Source organism: Wyeomyia smithii, chromosome 1, assembly GCF_029784165.1.
Source record: "Wyeomyia smithii strain HCP4-BCI-WySm-NY-G18 chromosome 1, ASM2978416v1, whole genome shotgun sequence".
Classification (NCBI taxonomy): domain Eukaryota; kingdom Metazoa; phylum Arthropoda; class Insecta; order Diptera; family Culicidae; genus Wyeomyia; species Wyeomyia smithii.
The window spans coordinates 86402791-86424453 of record NC_073694.1 but is presented as its reverse complement, the minus strand read 5'-3'; the positions used below and the strand labels follow the sequence as shown (position 1 = coordinate 86424453).

At 37.4% G+C, this 21663-nt stretch overlaps 1 protein-coding gene across 24 annotated transcripts in view; it reads left to right on the top strand.

Moving 5' to 3' along the window:
• Positions 1-21663, top strand: part of LOC129725826 (cytoplasmic dynein 1 intermediate chain) — a 74376-nt gene that overhangs the window by 19418 nt on the left and 33295 nt on the right. For 11 of the 24 annotated variants that reach the window (XM_055682222.1, XM_055682196.1, XM_055682177.1 and 8 more), the window contains exons 5-6: positions 6622-6705; positions 10092-10112. The exons of 1 other annotated variant lie outside the window; for it this stretch is intronic. In XM_055682222.1, the coding sequence (XP_055538197.1) occupies positions 6622-6705; positions 10092-10112 (105 nt within the window). Of the gene's footprint in view, positions 1-5504; positions 5568-6621; positions 6706-10091; positions 10113-21663 lie in introns of all 24 variants that reach the window. 12 more of the 24 variants (XM_055682274.1, XM_055682258.1, XM_055682204.1 and 9 more) reach the window with 3 other exon arrangements.

Below are 21663 nucleotides of genomic sequence, written 5' to 3'. Positions count from 1 at the left end.
TCAAAGTTGATACGCGATATTGCGAAGGTGATCTCGTTTCAATTCGGTCGGTGAAGCCTGTTGGTGAGAGAGCAGGCCCTTTAATCTTCACCTTCATGAGTGCATCGTCAAGCGACGATGACGCAACTCAACTTCGTCTTCAACCCGACTTGATATCAACTTCGTTTTGTTTCGCTCTCCCTCTCACTGAGCACAAATCAAGCGTCTTTCACTCGTTTCATTTTTTTTGTCGTTTCTTTTTCGGCGTATTTGTACCGTCGGTTCAGGTTCAGTTGCTAGAACTGAGGCTTCAAGGCAGCAACGAAGAAAGCAGATTCGAGCAAATTTTGCTTCAATTGACGATTTAAAATTTATCGTCAACTGCATGATGACGATGAACCGAAGCAAGTTATTCGCTTTGACCTGTGAGGTAAGGACAAGCATGTTGGGTGTTGTGATTGATGTATTTGGTCGCGGGCTTTGCAAATCGTTTCGTGGAGCATTTTACACGCTACATGTTACACGTTACATGTTACACATTATACATTATATGTTACACGTTATATATTACATGTCTCATTGCACGTGTTATTTACATTAGGTCCCGTCCCGTTTACATTCAAATCATATGTAATATGTTGCGAATCGCATATATCAGCTTTAAAGCATAATTGTCCTAGTCCTTATTCCTGCTCCTATATGTCTAAGGCCATGGAAATACTGGCGCGGTCTGCGCTGTGAAGGCGACTCGCCCTATCGCTGGTTAATGTACAGCTCTACGTAGGGCTGTACATTAACCCACGGCAAGGCGAACCGTCTTTGCAACGCAAGCCGCACCAGTATGTCCACGGCGTAAAACGCAGCAGCAGCAACGCTTTGTTTGTCCGAAGTAATTGACCCTCATCCATCCAAGTGGCGATTTCATTGAAGCTGACTATAGTCGCTTCAGTTCGATAATGAAGACGAAGATGACGACGACGATTGTAGAAATTCATTTTAAGCAATATTTTCGTCAGTTGAAGTTGTTTTTAACTTCATCCGAAAGACGGAAGGCAAAGCAGAACGCAAAAGATTACACATGCAACAGTCGTGTGGAATATGAAGAGTGTTCATCTTCTCTTCGGCGAGCGCCAGCCGAACTGAGTTTACGAAGTTTCAGTAGCAGCGAGTGGGACGAAGAGGTTGCGTGTTCTCCTTTTGGTGCTTCATTCGACGATGTTGAGGCCTGGAGAGAAGTAAACTGAAGCCTAAATTTAAAAGGCCTTACGTCGTGAAGAAGGTTCTTGATCGTAATCGCTATATAATTTCAGATATTGATGGCTATCAAGGGTCGTATCGTCGATTCGAGGGCGTTTTCGATACAAGCAACTTACGATTGTATGAGAGAGCGAACCCCAATGGAATCGAATTCTCAGAATCAGAGGATGATGTTGTAGAATACATTGATGAAGATTAATTATTGTTAAACCTGAAACGATATAGCATTAGTTTGAAAACAAATGAACATTTATAAAGTGATTGTAACGATAGGATAAGTAGAGAGGAAAACAAACGATGATCACAAATTTAATTAGCTATCTGTTGCGGTCAACAGAAGAGTTGGGATAGACAAGCTGTAGCAATCCTAGCGATACTGGACGCACTGCCGTCTACCTCGCGTCAAACGCACAGAAGATGTAAAATGAAGTCTGCGTTACAGCTGCGTTAAAGTGCTTCCGTGAGCGTTCTTTGTTTTTTCTGCAAGTTAAAAATGGGCTGTCATATGTGATCTAGTTCTCAGAGAATACCACACTATGAAAGATTGCCTAAAAATGAATGTTTTTCGAGGGGCATAATTCTTTTTTGGAAGGACAAAATGTTATCTACATTGCCGAAAACACTACGCCAATCAAACAAGGGGCCATCCACATACCACGTGGACAGATTTTTAACGATTTTGACCCCCCCCCTCCCCCTTCGTGGACAACTGCCCATATAAATTCTAAAAAACTTGTATGGACCGTGGACGACCAACCCACCCCCCTCTCCCGCCTCCCCCCAAAGTTGTCCACGTGGTATGTGGATGGCCCCCAAACCGTTTTTGCTATAGATATATTTTCAATTTTCAAAAGAGCTTCCTATGGGAAAATAAAAATAAAGTAGCAACAGTTCATTTTCAGCAACATAAAAATTTTTACACGGTATATTAAACTTCCGCAAAGTGTAACGTAATGTTTGTTGGACACTCCCTAAATGATTAATAGTAACCTGAGATGTTGACAAGATATGTTGTTTAAAGAAGATTCAATACCAATATATATATATATATATATATATATATATATATATATATATATATATATATATATATATATATATATATATATATATATATATATATATATATATATATATATATATATATATATATATATATATATATATATATATATATATATATATATATATATAAATATAATATATATATATATATATATATATATATATATATATATATATATATATATATATATATATATATATATATATATATATATATATATATATATATATATATTATATATATATATATATATATATATATATATATATATATATATATATATATATATATATATATATATATAATATATATATATATATATATATATATATATATATATATATATATATATATAATATATATATATATATAATATATATATATATATATATATATATATATATATATATATATATATATATATATATATATATATATATAACAGAAGAAACGAGGATTTCGCATTTAAGTTATTTTCTAATTTCTAATTGTGAATACGCTGTATTTGTTGCCGACATTGTCAATGTTTCATATTCTGCTTAGTACAATCAATTGAAATAAAATAACAAATACAGTCTTTTCTTGCCATTCCTCACCTCTGTCAGGATATATGGAGGATTGGTGGAGACCGCGTAAAGGTAAACAATCAAACAATGTGCTAGTGTCTGACATATATCCCATTTTTAATACATACATAAGCAATTTTTACCGGTATAAGCCCCATATTTGCGCAAGGTTCTCCAAATTTGAAATCAACACAAAATTTACAAACCCTTTTGACCTACCAATGGGTGTAGCAGTTATTAGAACAGTTGAAGTCTTAGATATTTTCTTTTTTGCAAGCTATAATGTTGCACATATTGTCTGCCTTAATGAACTTGAATGTTAACGGGTAAAAGCCGTTGTTAAAAATAGAAATTAGTTCGAAAAAAAAAGTCGTTTTGACCGTTTTGTATGGTAACCCATGAAGAATTCCTCATTCCTCATTCCTGAAATATGGGAAATACATATCATTCGAATCGTTTCCTCGTGTAATTTCACAGATACCTTATTTTCTATTACGACTTGGGAAACATAGGGCCTGTACTCGAAAAAAAAATGCACCATTTTTATCGGTTTGTAACTATTTTGTCCGTGGGTTACAATTGATGACAAGCTAAGCATAACTAGTTCGGAGTGTATTATTTGTATGTGTAAAATATCATAACAATCGGTTCAATGGTTATTGAGATGTCATCGGAACAAGAAGAAAATCGCCAGAGAATTTCGCGCGCCGTCATGGAAAATCCCGCTGCGACCCTGTGAAACCTTGGGAAGTGTTAGATTGATGTTGCGGAAGGCATAAGGAAGAAGTGAACAAATTCACCATATTTATTTTGCTCTGACAGGCCACTTTCCAATGCGGTAAACTGAGTAAACCGTACATAACAACGGGTGCCATCAATAGCAAAACTTACCGCACCGAGTGCCTCCAGAAGCGTCTGTTGCCCTTCCTGCGGCCCCACGGATGCCGAAACAATTCATATGTATTAGGTCATTCCCTGAAAGTTTCAAGAAAATTCGATATAAAGTAAATTGGCGAACACTGTTGCCTGGTGCTTTTTTTTGATTACATGCCTTATTCGTTATCACTACCAGCTGAAAAGTCTTCATCATTCGACTTTTCTAAGAAACGTCCAATTTCTTCATTCGATATTTTTTCCAATCGATTCGACAAGTCAACGAAATAAAATATTTTCTTCTTTTGAAATTGTGTTGGAAATAATTCTACGAGTATTTAACAACAATAGTGTAATGAACTGTGGAATGTCATATAAACGAAAATCGCACTACAGTATAACAGGTCGAAAACGAAGCAGTCTAACCGGAAGGTCCCAAAATCAAATATCACTGCCATCTAGCGGAAAACATCTGAAGGTAGTTTTTGTCGATGCCTTAACGATCAAGCAACGTAGTGAAGGAATTTCAGACAAATATTACAATCGTTTGACGAACCGATTGAATACACCCCCCCCCCCCCCCCCAAGAAAAGGGGTCGAATACGACCCCAACGTAGGTCTACGGTTGACTGATTGGAAATTGCCACCTTCAATTTTATCAGAAGAATATATTTATGACTGATTTTCAATTCGAGTATTGCAAAATTGCAAAAAAATACTATAAGATAGCTAACTCACAAATCCAGCAAATGTTTGCAGCAAATTCTGGTTCGGTTGATGGTTTAACTAGTCTTAGATTAAAAATGGATTATTACAAACTTGGTCAAAAACGCATTTTTCTGCGAAAAACCAAGATGACGGCCAAACTTTTTTTTATTTAAATCGAAGTTTTATCATTTTTCTTTATAATGTTTGATACTATTTGAGATTAACGCCAAATTTCAACATTATAGCTTGCAAAAAAGAAAATATCTAAGACTTCAACTGTTCTAATAACTGCTACACCCATTGGTAGGTCAAAAGGGTTTGTAAATTTTGTGTTGATTTCAAATTTGGAGAACCTTGCGCAAATATGGGGCTTATACCGGTAAAAATTGCTTATGTATGTATTAAAAATGGGATATATGTCAGACACTAGCACATTGTTTGATTGTTTACCTTTACGCGGTCTCCACCAATCCTGCATATATCCTGACAGAGGTGAGGAATGGCAAGAAAAGACTGTATTTGTTATTTTATTTCAATTGATTGTACTAAGCAGAATATGAAACATTGACAATGTCGGCAACAAATACAGCGTATTCACAAATTAGAAATTAGAAAATAACTTAAATGCGAAATCCTCGTTTCTTCTGTTATATATATATATATATATATATATATATATATATATATATATATATATATATATATATATATATATATATATATATATATATATATATATATATATATATATATATATATATATATATATATATATATATATATATATATATATATATATATATATATATATATATATATATATATATATATATATATATATATATATATATATATATATATATATATATATATATATATATATATATATATATATATATATATATATATATATATATATAACAGAAGAAACGAGGATTTCGCATTTAAGTTATTTTCTAATTTCTAATTTGTGAATACGCTGTATTTGTTGCCGACATTGTCAATGTTTCATATTCTGCTTAGTACAATCAATTGAAATAAAATAACAAATACAGTCTTTTCTTGCCATTCCTCACCTCTGTCAGGATATATGGAGGATTGGTGGAGACCGCGTAAAGGTAAACAATCAAACAATGTGCTAGTGTCTGACATATATCCCATTTTTAATACATACATAAGCAATTTTTACCGGTATAAGCCCCATATTTGCGCAAGGTTCTCCAAATTTGAAATCAACACAAAATTTACAAACCCTTTTGACCTACCAATGGGTGTAGCAGTTATTAGAACAGTTGAAGTCTTAGATATTTTCTTTTTTGCAAGCTATAATGTTGAACTTTGGCGTTAATCTCAAATAGTATCAAACATTATAAAGAAAAATGATAAAACTTCGATTTAAATAAAAAAAAGTTTGGCCGTCATCTTGGTTTTTCGCAGAAAAATGCGTTTTTGACCAAGTTTGTAATAATCCATTTTTAATCTAAGACTAGTTAAACCATCAACCGAACCAGAATTTGCTGCAAACATTTGCTGGATTGGTGAGTTAGCTATCTTATAGTATTTTTTCGCAATTTTGCAATACTCGAATTGAAAATCAGTCATAAATATATTCTTCTGATAAAATTGAAGGTGGCAATTTCCAATCAGTCAACCGTAGACCTACGTTGGGGTCGTATTCGACCCCTTTTCTTGGGGGGGGGGGGGGGGGTATTCAATCGGTTCGTCAAACGATTGTAATATTTGTCTGAAATTCCTTCACTACGTTGCTTGATCGTTAAGGCATCGACAAAAACTACCTTCAGATGTTTTCCGCTAGATGGCAGTGATATTTGATTTTGGGACCTTCCGGTTAGACTGCTTCGTTTTCGGCCTGTTATACTGTAGTGCGATTTTCGTTTATATGACATTCCACAGTTCATTACACTATTGTTGTTAAATACTCGTAGAATTATTTCCAACACAATTTCAAAAGAAGAAAATATTTTATTTCGTTGACGTGTCGAATCGATTGAAAAAAATATCGAATGAAGAAATTGGACGTTTCTTAGAAAAGTCGAATGATGAAGACTTTTCAGCTGGTAGTGATAACGAATAAGGCATGTAATCAAAAAAAAGCACCAGGCAACAGTGTTCGCCAATTTACTTTATATCGAATTTTCTTGAAACTTTCAGGGAATGACCTAATACATATGAATTGTTTCGGCATCCGTGGGGCCGCAGGAAGGGCAACAGACGCTTCTGGAGGCACTCGGTGCGGTAAGTTTTGCTATTGATGGCACCCGTTGTTATGTACGGTTTACTCAGTTTACCGCATTGGAAAGTGGCCTGTCAGAGCAAAATAAATATGGTGAATTTGTTCACTTCTTCCTTATGCCTTCCGCAACATCAATCTAACACTTCCCAAGGTTTCACAGGGTCGCAGTGGGATTTTCCATGACGGCGCGCGAAATTCTCTGGCGATTTTCTTCTTGTTCCGATGACATCTCAATAACCATTGAACCGATTGTTATGATATTTTACACATACAAATAATACACTCCGAACTAGTTATGCTTAGCTTGTCATCAATTGTAACCCACGGACAAAATAGTTACAAACCGATAAAAATGGTGCATTTTTTTTCGAGTACAGGCCCTATGTTTCCCAAGTCGTAATAGAAAATAAGGTATCTGTGAAATTACACGAGGAAACGATTCGAATGATATGTATTTCCCATATTTCAGGAATGAGGAATGAGGAATTCTTCATGGGTTACCATACAAAACGGTCAAAACGACTTTTTTTTCGAACTAATTTCTATTTTTAACAACGGCTTTTACCCGTTAACATTCAAGTTCATTAAGGCAGACAATATGTGCAGCAGGGAAGCGAAAAATAAGCGAACTGGAAATATGCTACAGATTTGGAAAAATATACCGCATCCAGACGGGACTTGAACTCGCAATCTCCCTGTCTTCGGCATGGTGTTTTGACCCATTAAACTACGGGGAACGGTGGTACTGGTGCCGACTTATTCTATTGTTCATCCCTAACTACACACACTGCTATGCAAGCGTTCGAAGGTTAAAACGACCTGTCAACGTAAGATTAGTTGTATTTTTTAACGTAGGTCTACGTTTAGGCGAATTGATTTCAAATTTGAAAGTCCTTGAACAATAGTGGTTTGGTTTTAGCTGCTTACATATATTGTGTTGCCATAGAGTCATTATATTATTTTAATACTATATACCTCAACTTCTCACACATAACTATTATAAAAATTTATTTTGCCACAAGGTGAAACCTCATTGAATCCAAAAATGGCCGACTTCGAGTCACCACTTCGAATTTTTGGAAGCACAAGACTCAGAAATAGTTAATGCGTTCCCTGTGAAAATGTTATTTTATGTTTGCTGTGGTGAAGCAAACATAAAATAGAATTTTCATAGGGAACGCAATGAGTATTTCCGAGTCTTGTGCTTTTGAAAATTCGAAGTGGTGACTCGAAGTCGGCCATTTTTGGATTCAATGAGGTTTCACCTTAACGAGCCTAATGAGTTGCAATGAAGTTTTTCGACTTTTCTAGCACATGCCTAAATCCCTTCTTCGAATGTTTTTTTTTGACATCTTTGTGCTTCAATGCTTGTGGTTTAGGATGTATTATTCTTGCATAGAAAACCGGGAACACTTTTTTTGTGTATATTGGCATTGCGTATACGGATGTATATTACGATTAAGTTCGATATCACTACGACAATATAGGGGAATTCCACACCAAATGACGGATAGACCGGAATTGACCATCTTTGTTTTTGAACAATATTGTATGCTTTTGATATTAAGAATTTATTGTTTTCTAAGATGTATTTCACAACAAATGATCTAGATTATTTGTGATTTTAAGTTATGTGTTGATGTTAATTTTTTTAGTTTCTTTTTTTTTAATAATTTATGTATTTTTTTTTCATTATTACCTCACAAATAATTTTCACACCGTTTTCTATGCATAAAAAATTTCCGGATAGCTAATAATTTGTAATTAAAGTCTATAGGTACTAGAGTATTTTTTTGAAATATATCACGGTGCTCCCACAGACCGTTATTACAAAAAAAATGCACCAAAGAATCTAGGTACACCATTTGATTCGTTATGACGTCCAGAAACTCTGATCAAAATTTCAAAATCATCGTACGGTTCATTTTTGAGTAATGCCCTTTCGAAGGTCGTGAAGTACAAAGAAGTAATATAAAAACGACAAAATACTTATTGTAAAGCACGTTTTTCAACCACCATTTTATGAAATGACTTCCAAAATAGTTTCTACACATTCCAAGGGTTATATTTCAAGACATTAGCATTTGGTGAAAAGTTTTATTTGAAAATCCCACAGTGCACAGTGGTCAAAACTCGAAAAATCGTGATCGTTCTAGATTTGACTGTAAGAAATTGATTTTATGTTCTCAATGTCTTCAGCAACATTGTTTCATAGAACAATAAGGCCTTCTGTGTTTTTAGTTTTTCGATCAATCCACCTAACAGTTAGATAACAAAAATATTTTTTCTAATTTTCAATATACCAGATAGCTTCCTTCAGCAAAGTTCTTGAAAATTTTGGAAGATAAATAATTGCTGAATACTGCGATGTCCTATCTGTACGTTGGACATGACAAAATAGAGTTTTTTGTAGAACACCCTTCTTTAAAATCAGTTTTTTGTCTATAACTTTTTCTATGATTGTCAAAACAATAACTTTTTAAAGTCTTGAGAGAATCTTAGTTGAATGAATAAAATATTAGAACATTTTGCATTGTTAAGACCATTACAGACAAAATTATAGACAAAAAACTGATTTTAAGGATGGGTGTTTCACAAAAAACTATTTGGTCCTGTCCAACGTACAGATAGGACATCGCAGTATTCAACAATTGTTTTTCTTTTAAAATTTTCCACAACTTTGCTGAAGGAAGCAATCTGGTATATTGAAAATAAGAAAAACTAATTTTTTTATCTTACTGTTAGGTGGATTGATCAAAAAACTAAAAACGCCAGAAGTAAGGCCTTGTTCTATGAAACAATTTTGCTGAAGACATTGAGTACATAAAATCAGTTTTTCACAGTCAAATCTAGAACGATCACGATTTTTCGAGCTTAGACCACTGTGCACTGTGGGATTTTCAAATAAATCTTTCCACCAATTGCTAATGTCTTGAAATATAACCCTTGGAATGTGTTGAAACTAATTTGGAAATCATTTCATAAAATGGTGGTTGAAAAACGTCCTAACAATAAGTATTTCGTCGTTTTTATATCACTTTTTTGTACTTTATGACCTTCAAAAGCGCATTACTCAAAAATGGACCGTACGATGATTTTGAAATTTTGACCAGAGATTCTGGACGTCATAACAAATCGAATGGTGTACTCAGATTCTTTGGTGCATTTTTTTTATAATGACGGTCTGTGGGAGCACCGTGATATCTTTTCACTCGTGAAAATTAGTTGTTCTTTCATATCAAAAGCGTGTGCTATATCTATCAAAATTGAAGATCGTGTAAAATTTCGGAACTTTCCAGTTGATACTGAATGGAATCACTCTATAATACTTTCTATATTACCTACTAATTATTGATTTCATTGTTTCTTGTTCATCATCATTTTGCAGCACATGCTACGGATTACTACGGTAAGTGTTAGATTTTACCATACTCATATTAAAGTAAAAAATCTTTATCCGGGAGCTATCGATTCTGATATTCTGCGCAAATTCGAATCATTCTCCCATATAAAGATACGCACTTCTTTGATTTCTATTTACTAATTACGTTAGCAATCTATACCGGAAAAAAACTTTTGCCATTTTCTTTATTTAAAGATTATCTTTAAACTTCTGTTCCTAAATTTGATTTTTATCCGTGGATTTGTTCTGGTTTAATATTAGTTCACCAAAATCACCTCCGTTTGTTCTTAAGTACGAAAAAAAATAATTTCTCCACCCATTCTTAATACCCATTTTATTCGATTGGTAAAAAATTGTTCAAATTGCTTGTAATTTTTCAAGGGATTCATTTTTTCTAATTACAAGATTCCTTCAGCATAGGTACCTCCGCACTTCAAGTACATATTAGCTAATGAGCATCTCTGGGCATCACTGAAAGCTTGGAACGCAGTCCATTGTTTTTGTGTCTCATCTTACTTTAAGTGTTGTAAATAATATTTGAGCAAAAGATATAGTTCAGAACAAGAACTACTAGACAGAATTTCTGGTGAATAGGGAAAGTTTAAAGCTTCCCTCCTTCTTTTTTTTTCAAAAACTTCTGTAAGGTCTGAAAACGGTCAGTGCCATTAATCAAAAGGTATATATTTATATAAACGACAACACAGCCTTTCTTGATTTTGATGAAACTTTGTATTTGTTTTTGACTTGAGAACTTGGAAATTTTTGACTGATATTTAGGACCAATTTGTATTTTGAAAATGCGTAAATGCAAATTTCGAAAAATGTTATATCTAAAACTTTGATATCTTTACTAATTAGAATAAAACAATAATAATTGGTATTTTTTCTCAATAGTGAACACAAATTTAAAACTGGGACTTCGGCCTAGTGTAGTTGGTAACGTCTATCAATCACACCAGTGGCCTGGATTCGAACCCCAACGCCGACATAAATGTCGACACAACCTATCTAGACCCAATCCTGGACAACATCGTTTGACTTTTTTGGGACGAAAAATCTCTGGGATCACGCCTTCCATCGCATGAGGGAAAATGCAAAAACATACACTGAATTTGCAAATAGTAGCTTTTTATGATTTTTTTTATAAATAACATCAATAAAAAAAAACTAGAAAAAATACTTGTTTTCGAAAGTTTAGTTGAACATTTTATTCACTATCGAAAAAAAAAACAGCAGTTTTCTTTCATAGTGTATATTTATTTCGCATTCTAGAAAGCGATTTTCTTTAACTAGCCTACAACAAATATTTTTCTAGTTGAAGCAAATTTGGTTAATGTAGGTTTAAATTAGTTTATTTGACACGGCACGATACATTTTCTGTTTTACTGAGCCAAGTATAATTCGTATTAATTCTACGTTAGCAGGGAAAAGAGGGAGGCCTTTTCTTTATTCTCGCGGCCGACTACGAGCTAGTGGGGATTTAAGGTGAGAGGAGGGGAGATACAATTTTGACTTAAAACTATTTTGGAACTTTGTTTTTCAACTGGTAGAGCAATTGTATTCTTGATTGTTGTGGGTTCAAAATATTTGTGTACGCATAGACGAGGGCTCTTCGTTTCCGTGTCTTCAGCATAGCATATTTGTATCCTTAATCTGACAAATAGACAGAGAAAATTTTAAACTTTAATGTCAGCGTTTTTCAGAAAGCAGTATAGCTGTGTCATGTACTGGAGATCACCGCTTCCCAGAATGTCTCTAACGGGTACGTTCGGTTGTTTTCCTCGGGCCCGAAGGGAATCTATAAGCTCGGACCTAACACCACAGTACTCGGTACACGACCAAACAACATGCTCGATGTCATGGTAGCCATCGCCACAAACGCAGTGATTACTGACTAGCCCTATACGAAAGAGATGCGTGTTTAACGTGTAGTGATTGGACATAAGTCTGGACATCACGCGAATAAAGTCCCGACCGACATCCAACCCCTTGAACCATGCTTTCGTCGATACCTTAGGAAAAATGGAATGTAGCCACCGTCCCAGTTCATCTGAGTTCCATGATGATTGCCAACTGTTGAGTGTTCTCTGACGCAAAATGCTATAAAATTCATCATAAGCAATTGGTCTTTCATAAATATCGCCATCAATAGCACCCACCTTAGCAAAAGAGTCAGCCTTTTCATTACCCGGAATCGAGCAATGAGAAGGGACCCACGCTAAGGTAACCCGGTAATTTTTATCTGTTAAAGCACTTAAAAACCGCCGTATTTTCCCCAGGAAATACGGGGTGTGCTTCACAGGCTTCATCGATCGCAGAGCCTCAATGGCACTGAGACTATCTGTGAAGATGAAGTAGTGGTCTGTGGGTAGGGTATCGATGATTCCAAGAGAGTACTGAATAGCAGCAAGTTCTGCGACGTACACGGAAGCAGGAGCATCGAGTTTGTAGGAGGCGGTAAAATTTTCGTGGAAAACACCGAAGCCAGTGGACTCATCTAGATTAGATCCGTCAGTGTAAAACCTTTTATCATAACTAACATGTTTAAACTTATTCGAAAAACATCTTAGGGATCTCTTGGGGTCGCAATTGATCCGGGATACCAGAAATGTCTTGTTTCATGGTGGTGTCGAAAAATATAGCATTATTAGAAGTATCTAAAAGTGCGACATTGGAGGAATCGTATGAAGAAGGATTAATATCTTGAGCCATATAGTCAAAATATAAAGTCATAAATCTGGATTGAGATTGAAGGTCGACCAACATCTCGAAATTTTCAATTACTAATGGGTTCATAACTGTGCATCGAATTAGCAACCGGTAAGAGAGATTCCAAAAACGATGTTTCAACGGAAGAATACCCGCTAACACTTCAAGACTCATCGTATGGGTCGACTGCATGCAACCCAAGGCAATACGCAAACAACGATATTGTAGCCGTACTCAAGAACTGACAATATCGTTGTTTGGTAAAGCCTTAGAAGGTCTCCTGGGTGGGCTCCCCACCAGGTTCCGGTAATCGTACGAAGAAAATTAATCCTCTGTTGGCATTTTCGTGTCAGATACCTAATATGACAAGCCCAGGTGCATTTAAAGTCGAACCAGACCCCGAGATATTTAGCGACTAAAACCTGAGAGATCGTTTCACCCGTTAGTAGGAGCTGCAGCTGAGCTGGGTTATGCTTCCTAGAAAAAACGACCAACTCAGTTTTCTCCGGAGAGAATTCGATACCCAGCTTAAGAGCCCATTCAGACAAATTGTCTAAGGTATCTTGCAATGGTCCTTGCAGATCGCTAGCCTCGCTACCAGTAATGGATACAACGCTATCGTCTGCAAGTTGCCTTAGCGTGCATGAATTTGCAAGACATTCATCGATGTCATTGACGTAAAAATTATATAAGAGAGGACTTAAACATGAGCCCTGGGGAAGGCCCATGTAACTAATTCGGGAAGTTGTCGAATCGCCATGTGAGAAATACATATGCTTTGCTGACAACAAATTGAGCAAAAAGTTATTCAGATTTAGTGAAAGTCCCTGCGAATGAAGTTTCGCGCTTAAAACTTCTACAGAGACAGAGTCAAAAGCCCCCTTAATATCCAAGAACGCAGAAGCCATTTGCTCTTTTCGAGCAAATGCGAGTTGAATTTCAGTAGAAAGCAACGCTAGGCAATCGTTCGTCCCTTTGCCCCGGCGAAAGCCAAATTGAGTATCTGAAAGTAAACCGTTTGTTTCGACCCATTTGTCTAACCGTAAGAGGATCATTTTCTCCATTAATTTCCGGAGGCAAGAGAGCATCGCAATCGGCCTATATGAATTGTGATCAGAGGCAGGTTTCCCGGGTTTCCGAATAGCAATGACTTTTACCTCCCTCCAGTCATGCGGAACAATATTTAGCTCAAGAAACTTGTTGAACAAGTCCAACAAGCGTCTTTTTGCAGAGTCGGGTAGATTCTTCAACAGGTTGAATTTTATTCTATCTAACCCTGGAGCCTTATTGTTGCACGACAGGAGAGCCATTGAAAATTCCAACATCGAAAATGGAGGCTCTTCCGTAGTTACTATAAACGCGTCGCGAAAGGTTTTCTGTTCCGGTACAGAATCCGGACAGACCTTTTTGGCAAAATCGAGTATCCAGCGATCTGAATACTCCTCACTCTCATTCGAAACGTCACGGTTCCGCATGCGCCTGGCGGTATCCCAAAGAGTGCTCATCGCTGTTTCCCTGGACAACGCGTTTACGAACCGCCGCCAGTACCCGCGTTTTTTCGCCTTTACTAAGCTCTTCATCTGCCTGCCCAGTGCCTCGTACTTTCGTAGTAGGTGGACAGTGCCGTACTCCCGGTAGTCCTTATACGCCGCGGACCTTCGCGCGTACAGCTCAGAGCACTCTTTGTCCCACCATTTGTTGGGAGGGCGTTGTCTAATCGTTACCCCGGGTATCGGTTTCGTCTGAGCTTGCGTCGCGGCGTCGATTATCAAGCCAGCTAAGAACGCGTATTCTTCCTCCGGAGGAAGTTCCTCGTGAGTCTCGATAGATTCCGCTGTAATAGACTCATAACGCTTCCAATCAATATTACGTGTAAGGTCGTAGGAAATATTGATTGGGTTCGGGGGAGTTGAACCATTAGCAATTGATATAACGATTGGAAGATGATCACTACCGTGGGGATCGTTGATTACTTTCCACTGGCAATCTAACGCAAGTGATGTCGAGCAGAGGGATAGGTCAAGCACGCTTTCACGTGCTGGAGGATTAGGTACACGTGTCGCTTCCCCAGTATTCAAAAGTGTCATATTGAAGTCGTCGATCAAGTTACAAATTAAAGAAGATCGGTTGTCGTCATACAGCGACCCCCATAGCGAACAGTGAGAGTTAAAATCTCCCAAAATCAAAAAAGGTGCGGGAAGCAATTCTGCTATATCAAGGAGTTGCTTCTGTTCAATCCGCGCGGATGGGGGAATATATAACGAAACAAGGCAAAGGTCTTTTCCATTCATATTCGTTTGAATGGCAACAACTTCAATATTCGAGATCGAGGGGAGGTCGATTCTGAAAAAAGAATAGCACTTTTTGATCCCTAAAAGTACCCCTCCACCGTGTGAGTCTCGATCTCGACGAATGATGTTAAAATCGTGGAAATTAAGTTGGTCATTTGAATTGAGAAAAGTTTCACAAAGCGCGAACGCATCACAATTGTATGTGTTTATCAAATGTGAAAATAAATCAAATTTGGGGATGATACTTCTGCAGTTCCACTGTAACACAGTGACAAAATTCCTAACCTCTCTCAACGTATTAGTCATCGAAAGATATGATAGCTGAAATGAGGGGCCAAGTTGCTGTGAGTTGCTTCAAAAAGGTTTTCACTGTTGGGAGAAGGGCAAGAAGAATGTTTTGTAGGGGATCTGGTATGTTGAATGTTTTAAATATCCAGTCCACAATATCAGAGAATTTTATGAACCCTGTTTCTTTTATGTCTTCTGATCGAGAAATGGGTGCACGAGGGGTTTTTGGTGCCCCAGGAAGCGGTGGGTACTCCTGGTTTGATTTGAAATTAAAACCGGGAGGTACTTGCTTCGGTTTTTCTTCACCGCTTCCTTTTTGTGTTGTCTTATTGGTCATTCCGCTAGGGGTTATCTTATGACCTTTACGAGAAAGATTAGGAGAGTTGAGCATTCTCCTCTTCCTAGATCCCTCTGGCAAGGCATAGGAACACCCTTCGACGGGATCGTCAGATGTACCCTCATCAGTTGGCAAAAAGGAAAAGATGTTTCCTGTCGAGGGTGGCTCAGCCCTCTTAAGCATTTCTGCAAAAGAGCGCTTTGATCGTTCCTTAAGGGAACGCTTAATTTTTTCCTCGCGCTGTTTGTACGCGGGACATGCCGGAAGGTCATGCCGAGTTCCCTCGCAATAAAGACACTTTTCAGTATCCCCACTGCAAGCGTTCTCAGCATGATTGCCTCCGCACTTGCTACAGCGTGCCTTGTTGCAGCAGTAGGTGGCTGTGTGACCTAACTGCTTACAGTTTTGGCAATGCATGACCCGCGGTACGAACAGGCGTACAGGTAGACGAACCCTGTCCAAGCGGACGTAGTTCGGCAGCGCGGATCCGGCGAATGTTACTCGGAAGGAATCCGAAGGGAGGAATTTCTTCTTCCCTTCTTCGATGGATACTGAATGCAATTGCTTGCAATCCAGTATCTTTACACTTTGCATCAAGGGGTTTTTAAAACAGCCAACTCCATGACGCAAAATGTCATCGACAGTGAGATTCCCCTCGGTTACCACACCGTCGATTTCTACATCCTTGGCAGGGATGTACACGCGATACTCTCTCGTGAAGAGCTCGTAGCCAGCAATTTCGTTTGCTTGCTTCAAGCTACTCACGACAACTCGCAGTTTGTTCGGTCTCACCTTCGTAATCTCGGTTACGGCCGAAAAATGTTTTGCCAGGTCTTTGCCAATTTGAATTATATTCAATGGCTTCTTTATGGGCCGGAAAAAAACAACGTAGGGACCGCCAGCGGCATCTGGGTAAGCTTTTACCCGTACTTCCGGTACTCTTGGTACAGGACTTGGCAAAGGGGAGGGCACAGGGGAAGGTAGGGGTGAGCTGATGGGAGAAATTTCAATTTCTTCCCCGTTTGTTTCCACCTCCAGGAAAAGTTGCACCTGCATGTCGTCCATTTTGCGGGAGCGTTACGCTCTACCGCACACAAACGATAAATATTCGAATATGGGGGGGGGGGGGGGGGTTCAAGTAGTTGATGTTAAATTTTAAAAACAATCTTTCAATCTACAATGGATCAAACAAAAAATAAAAACAAAGACAGTAATACTAATTCTAATAACAATAGTAATAATAATAATAATAATTATAGTAATAATATTAATAATAACAATAATAATATCAATAATAATATTAATAATAATATTATAACATAGTAATAATATTGATAATAATAGTAAAAATTCTAAAGGTAATACTTCACCGAACGTCTAAGTCACGACCTCACGGCTGATAGTAGAATTAATCGAGCGTCTCCGCAGAACAAACAATGACGATCCAGCTTCGTGTTGAGACGCAGTGGCCGTGTCCTACACGCGACCTTGTAGATGCCACTTGTAGTTGACTTCCACTCGCTCGATCGTATGATGGTCCGTGCTGCTAGCGGGGTAACAGCGGTGCGGGAGAATTATTCTTGCTGATATATCAGCTGCGTATCGAATCACTGGCGGGGTAGCCTGCCCCTACCAGTGTGCAGATGTTTCTGCCGATATATAACAGGCTATTGTTATCGCGCAGCACAAGAACTAATCGACAAAAAAACACCCGTACGATAACTCGTGTATTGTTATTTTGCGAACTCAAACGGAGATAAACAATTTGCGTCTAATCGAGACGAAAGCAAAACAACGAATGGTTAATGTAGGTAACGTTCATGAACTATAATTCTAGAGTGGAATACATTTCGAAACTGAATATCTGCGATTTGTGGTCAAGAATAAATCGATTTTACACGACTAAAGAGCAAAGCGGCAAATTTGCGGCAAGAACTCTATTTCGAATATTTTGACGCAAATGATTGAAATCAAGTACGACGAAAAAGGGATTCAGGAATATTCGTAACAACTTTTTATGCCATTAAAATCAAAAAGCAAGTATTTAATTCCATAAGTTTAAATGCACTTTTATGCTGTATGACGAGCTTGAGACGTTTTTTAAAAAAAAAATAAAATAAAACGCACGCGACACGCGTTTGGTTCATCGGCATCTTGTCTCATCTTCGAAATGAACTTTTTAAATTGGTCCACGGTGCTCACTTAATATTTGCTCTGCTTGGCCGATTGATACGATTATATAGACTGTTCCGAAAATTATAAATACATCTTCTTTCTTGAATAAAACAAAAAATACAGGATTTTTCGGGTCATTTTATTCTGAAATATAGATAATAAGTGTTTTCTTTCCAGTTTCAATTCAAGTTGGGATTATTTTTCGTAGGATACACGAGTTCTCCAACTTTTCTCTTAACACTACTCATAAGCTTTTGCACAGTGTGTTCTCCGACCATTTTTACCACTTTAAGCCAATCTTTTTTAAATTTTTCAACATTGTCCGCTGGTTTGACATATTTCCTCAGCTTTGCCTTGGTCAAAGCCCAAAAAGTTTCAATAGGGCGAATTTCAGGGCAGTTTGGAGGATTCATCTCCTTTGGGACACACGTGACATTATTTGTTTTATACCACCCTAGTGCATCCTTAGAGTAATGGCAGGAAGCAAGATCGGGCGAAAAGATTGGAGGATTGTTATGCTGCTTAACCATGGGTAACAACCTTTTCTACAAATTCATTGTGTCATTCGTAATGAATGGACGAGATATTTTCCCACTTTCACAAATGGCCTGCCAAACCATTACCTTCTTGCCGAATTTTTCGGTGTAAATGGCTTTCACTGGTCCAGGGACATCCTTTCCCTTCGGTGATGTATAAAATTGCGGTCCTGGAAGAGTCTTATAGTCCAGTTTCATGTAAGTTTCGTCATCCATGATAACACACCGCATTTTTTTGGTCAGAAGTTTGTCATAAAGCTTCCGAGCTCTTGGTTTCACAGATTCAGCTTGTTTTGGATTTCGTTTTGGCTGCTTCTGCTTCCGACGGGTCTGCAGACCCATTCTTCCCTTGGCACGTACAACGTTACTCGCCGAGGTTCCAAGCTTTCTCGCCACATCTCGTACTGATACTGAAGGATGCCGCTTGTAGTATTCCTTAACCTTTTTGTCCATTGTGGGATCAACAGGCCCGGGTTTTCTACCACGTCTTGGGGCATCAGCAAATGTGCACTCTTCACAATACTTCCGCAATGCGGTTTGAACTGCGCCGACACTTACACCTTCTTCTCTGGCTAATTTTCTTATAGAAAGACCACTCACGGTGCCCCATTTGTGCACAACTCGCTTTTTTGCTCGGGAGAAAGGCCACGCATTTTCAAAATTTCGCACTAAATGTTAGAAAAAATGACAGCATCTGTTTCTTTCGGATGTAAACAACAGGACGCAGCCAACGTTTGGTTGAATACTGCACGTTATTTGAAATGACGGTTGATCGTAAGGGTATTTATAATTATCGGAACGGTCTATACATAAAAGTCCAAAAAACTAAGATCTGGGGAGCCGGGTGGCCACAAAGTTTTATCGAAAAATCTGTCAAATTCTCTTAACACCACGCTTGGACGATATCCGCCGTGTGAACCGGTGCATCATCCTGTTGAAGGACGTAATGATCCTTCTCGTGGTTTAGGCTTAAATCCCTACGAACGATAAAACCTAATTGCGAAAGCAAGCAAATCCTAACAATTAAAATTACAAATTTTTAACAGTGTTGAGAAGTCACCATTTGTGATTGGACAATAATATTTATCATAAATACTTAAGCTACTAACAAATCCCCCCCTTAAAAAAACGATCCTTCTCGTGGAGGTTCCGAAATGCCGGGGCTATAACCTTCTCCAGAACATCGGCCTTATATCACGCGACATTGATTTTCACATTTTTCGCAGTAAGCTGCGCCTTCATTTAGAGTAGTTATATTCACAATTTTCTGCTCCACTGTGTTTACGTAGACACGTTGTTGACGTCTTGTACACTGCATACTAGATCAATGCTTGAAACACAGTGGAGCAGTAAATTGTGAATCTTAAGGCCCAAATACACACACGGAGTAATGACGCCTTCTCCAAACAAATTAGAAGCCGAGATCGCGCCTCCCTTTGGGACGCCTTCTAACCAGGACCTTACAACTTCGCCTTCTAGCTGCGATATCGCTCGCCTACCGCCTTCTATTGCGCACTTGACTGCCTAACGTGTAAACTCATCGTGTCTTCCGGCGCATGTTTTGTTTTGTCGCCTTCTATTGGCGAAGGTGCTGCCAACGCCGTGTTGTATCATTTTTCGCCTACTGGTGATTCGAGTTTTGACCGAGAAGTATGTTGTTCTTTTTTTACCTTCAACAAACATAAATAAACATGAATTGGAAGCCATAGCGACAGAAAGGTGTGCGACGGCAGAGTTCAAGACGGCGCAATTGTGCCTTTCGTGTAAACGAGTGGAAGGTGACAGATACTCGAAAGCACATTGGAAGGTTTCAAGAAGGTGCTGACAATTTTCGTCAGGAAGGCGTTGTCACGCCGTGTGTGTATTCGGGCCTTTACTACACTAAATGAAGGTGCAGCTTATTGCTTTTAAAGTGAAATAACAGCTAAACTAAAAGAGTTAGATGCCAACAGAAGTGAGCTAGCTATCATACTTCTTTGCTAGACCTCGTTAAACTTCTCGATTTAATCACAAGCAACACATTTATATTGCGGATTATTTTATTTTCATTTGCAAGTGACTTATTTTAAAGAGAATATATATCGAATATTTTTATAAACTGTGTTCGTCTGTCATGGTGCGGAAACTAGGTCAATATCTGCTGGAATTTCGTTGATAATATAAATAATCAAAACTCGGTTATTTTCAACATTTTCCACATAATTGATTCGCAGAAAATGAATAAGTTTTTTCGACTTTTAACTACTGGATTTTGTTTAGGAAAGACGCCACCTTGAAGAGCTATTTGTTAAAGATTTATCTGATTTTTATATATCAAAAACAAACCTTTAAATCAAAATGTTTTGTTAGATAACGAAAAAATATTTTTTTCAAATCCGCAAATGTGGCATTCTACTCTTAAAGTTTTGAAACGCAACAATTTTCATTCATATTTGTATATAAAACTATCGAGTTTTCGAGTAATATGCATTTTAACGCGAAATGAATGATATCTCCCAGATGGTCTCGAGGTACGATGCTGGCCTAACAAGCCAGTCGTCGTAGGTTCGGGCCTCGGCTCGGGAGAGACTGTTAGTGTCAGTAGAATCGTAGCGTTAGCCCCGCAATTGTCCTGTACACTAAATAGTCGGTTGCGAAGTCTGTGTATAAATAAACAGAAGGTCAAGTTCCGAATCGGAATGTAGCACCAAGACTTTGCTTTTTTTTAATGATAAAACATGTGCATTTTTTACTTGAATCAAGCTTCGCATTTGCTTGCGACTAGAAGACACATGACTTTTTCATAAATATTCCGATCTTAAGTGATATAATTAAAAAATCGTGTTAGTTCTAATAGATGAAATCATTAAAAACTTGTATATCAAAAACTTCTACTAATGTTGTTTGTGGACGAGTTGTAGCAAACTAGTTCCTAGATTCGAAAGAAATATAATATTGGGAAAAAAAACCTTTTTTGAATAATTCTTCTTTTTTGTTTCAAATTATTTCGATGTAAAATTGATGGCATTTAAAAACTTGTAAGATCGAGCACAAATTATTTTTTAGTATTTTTGGCAGAACGTTTTTTTAATATTTTCAAATTTTCAAGACGATTTTGTAAATATGTGTTATACACTGGTTCGAAAACAGGAGCCCATATTTATCGAATTCTTGACAAACGGTCATGATTTTGTTTGAAAATAAAGTTAAATTGCTTTTTACGCAGTTTTTGTTGTAATTTT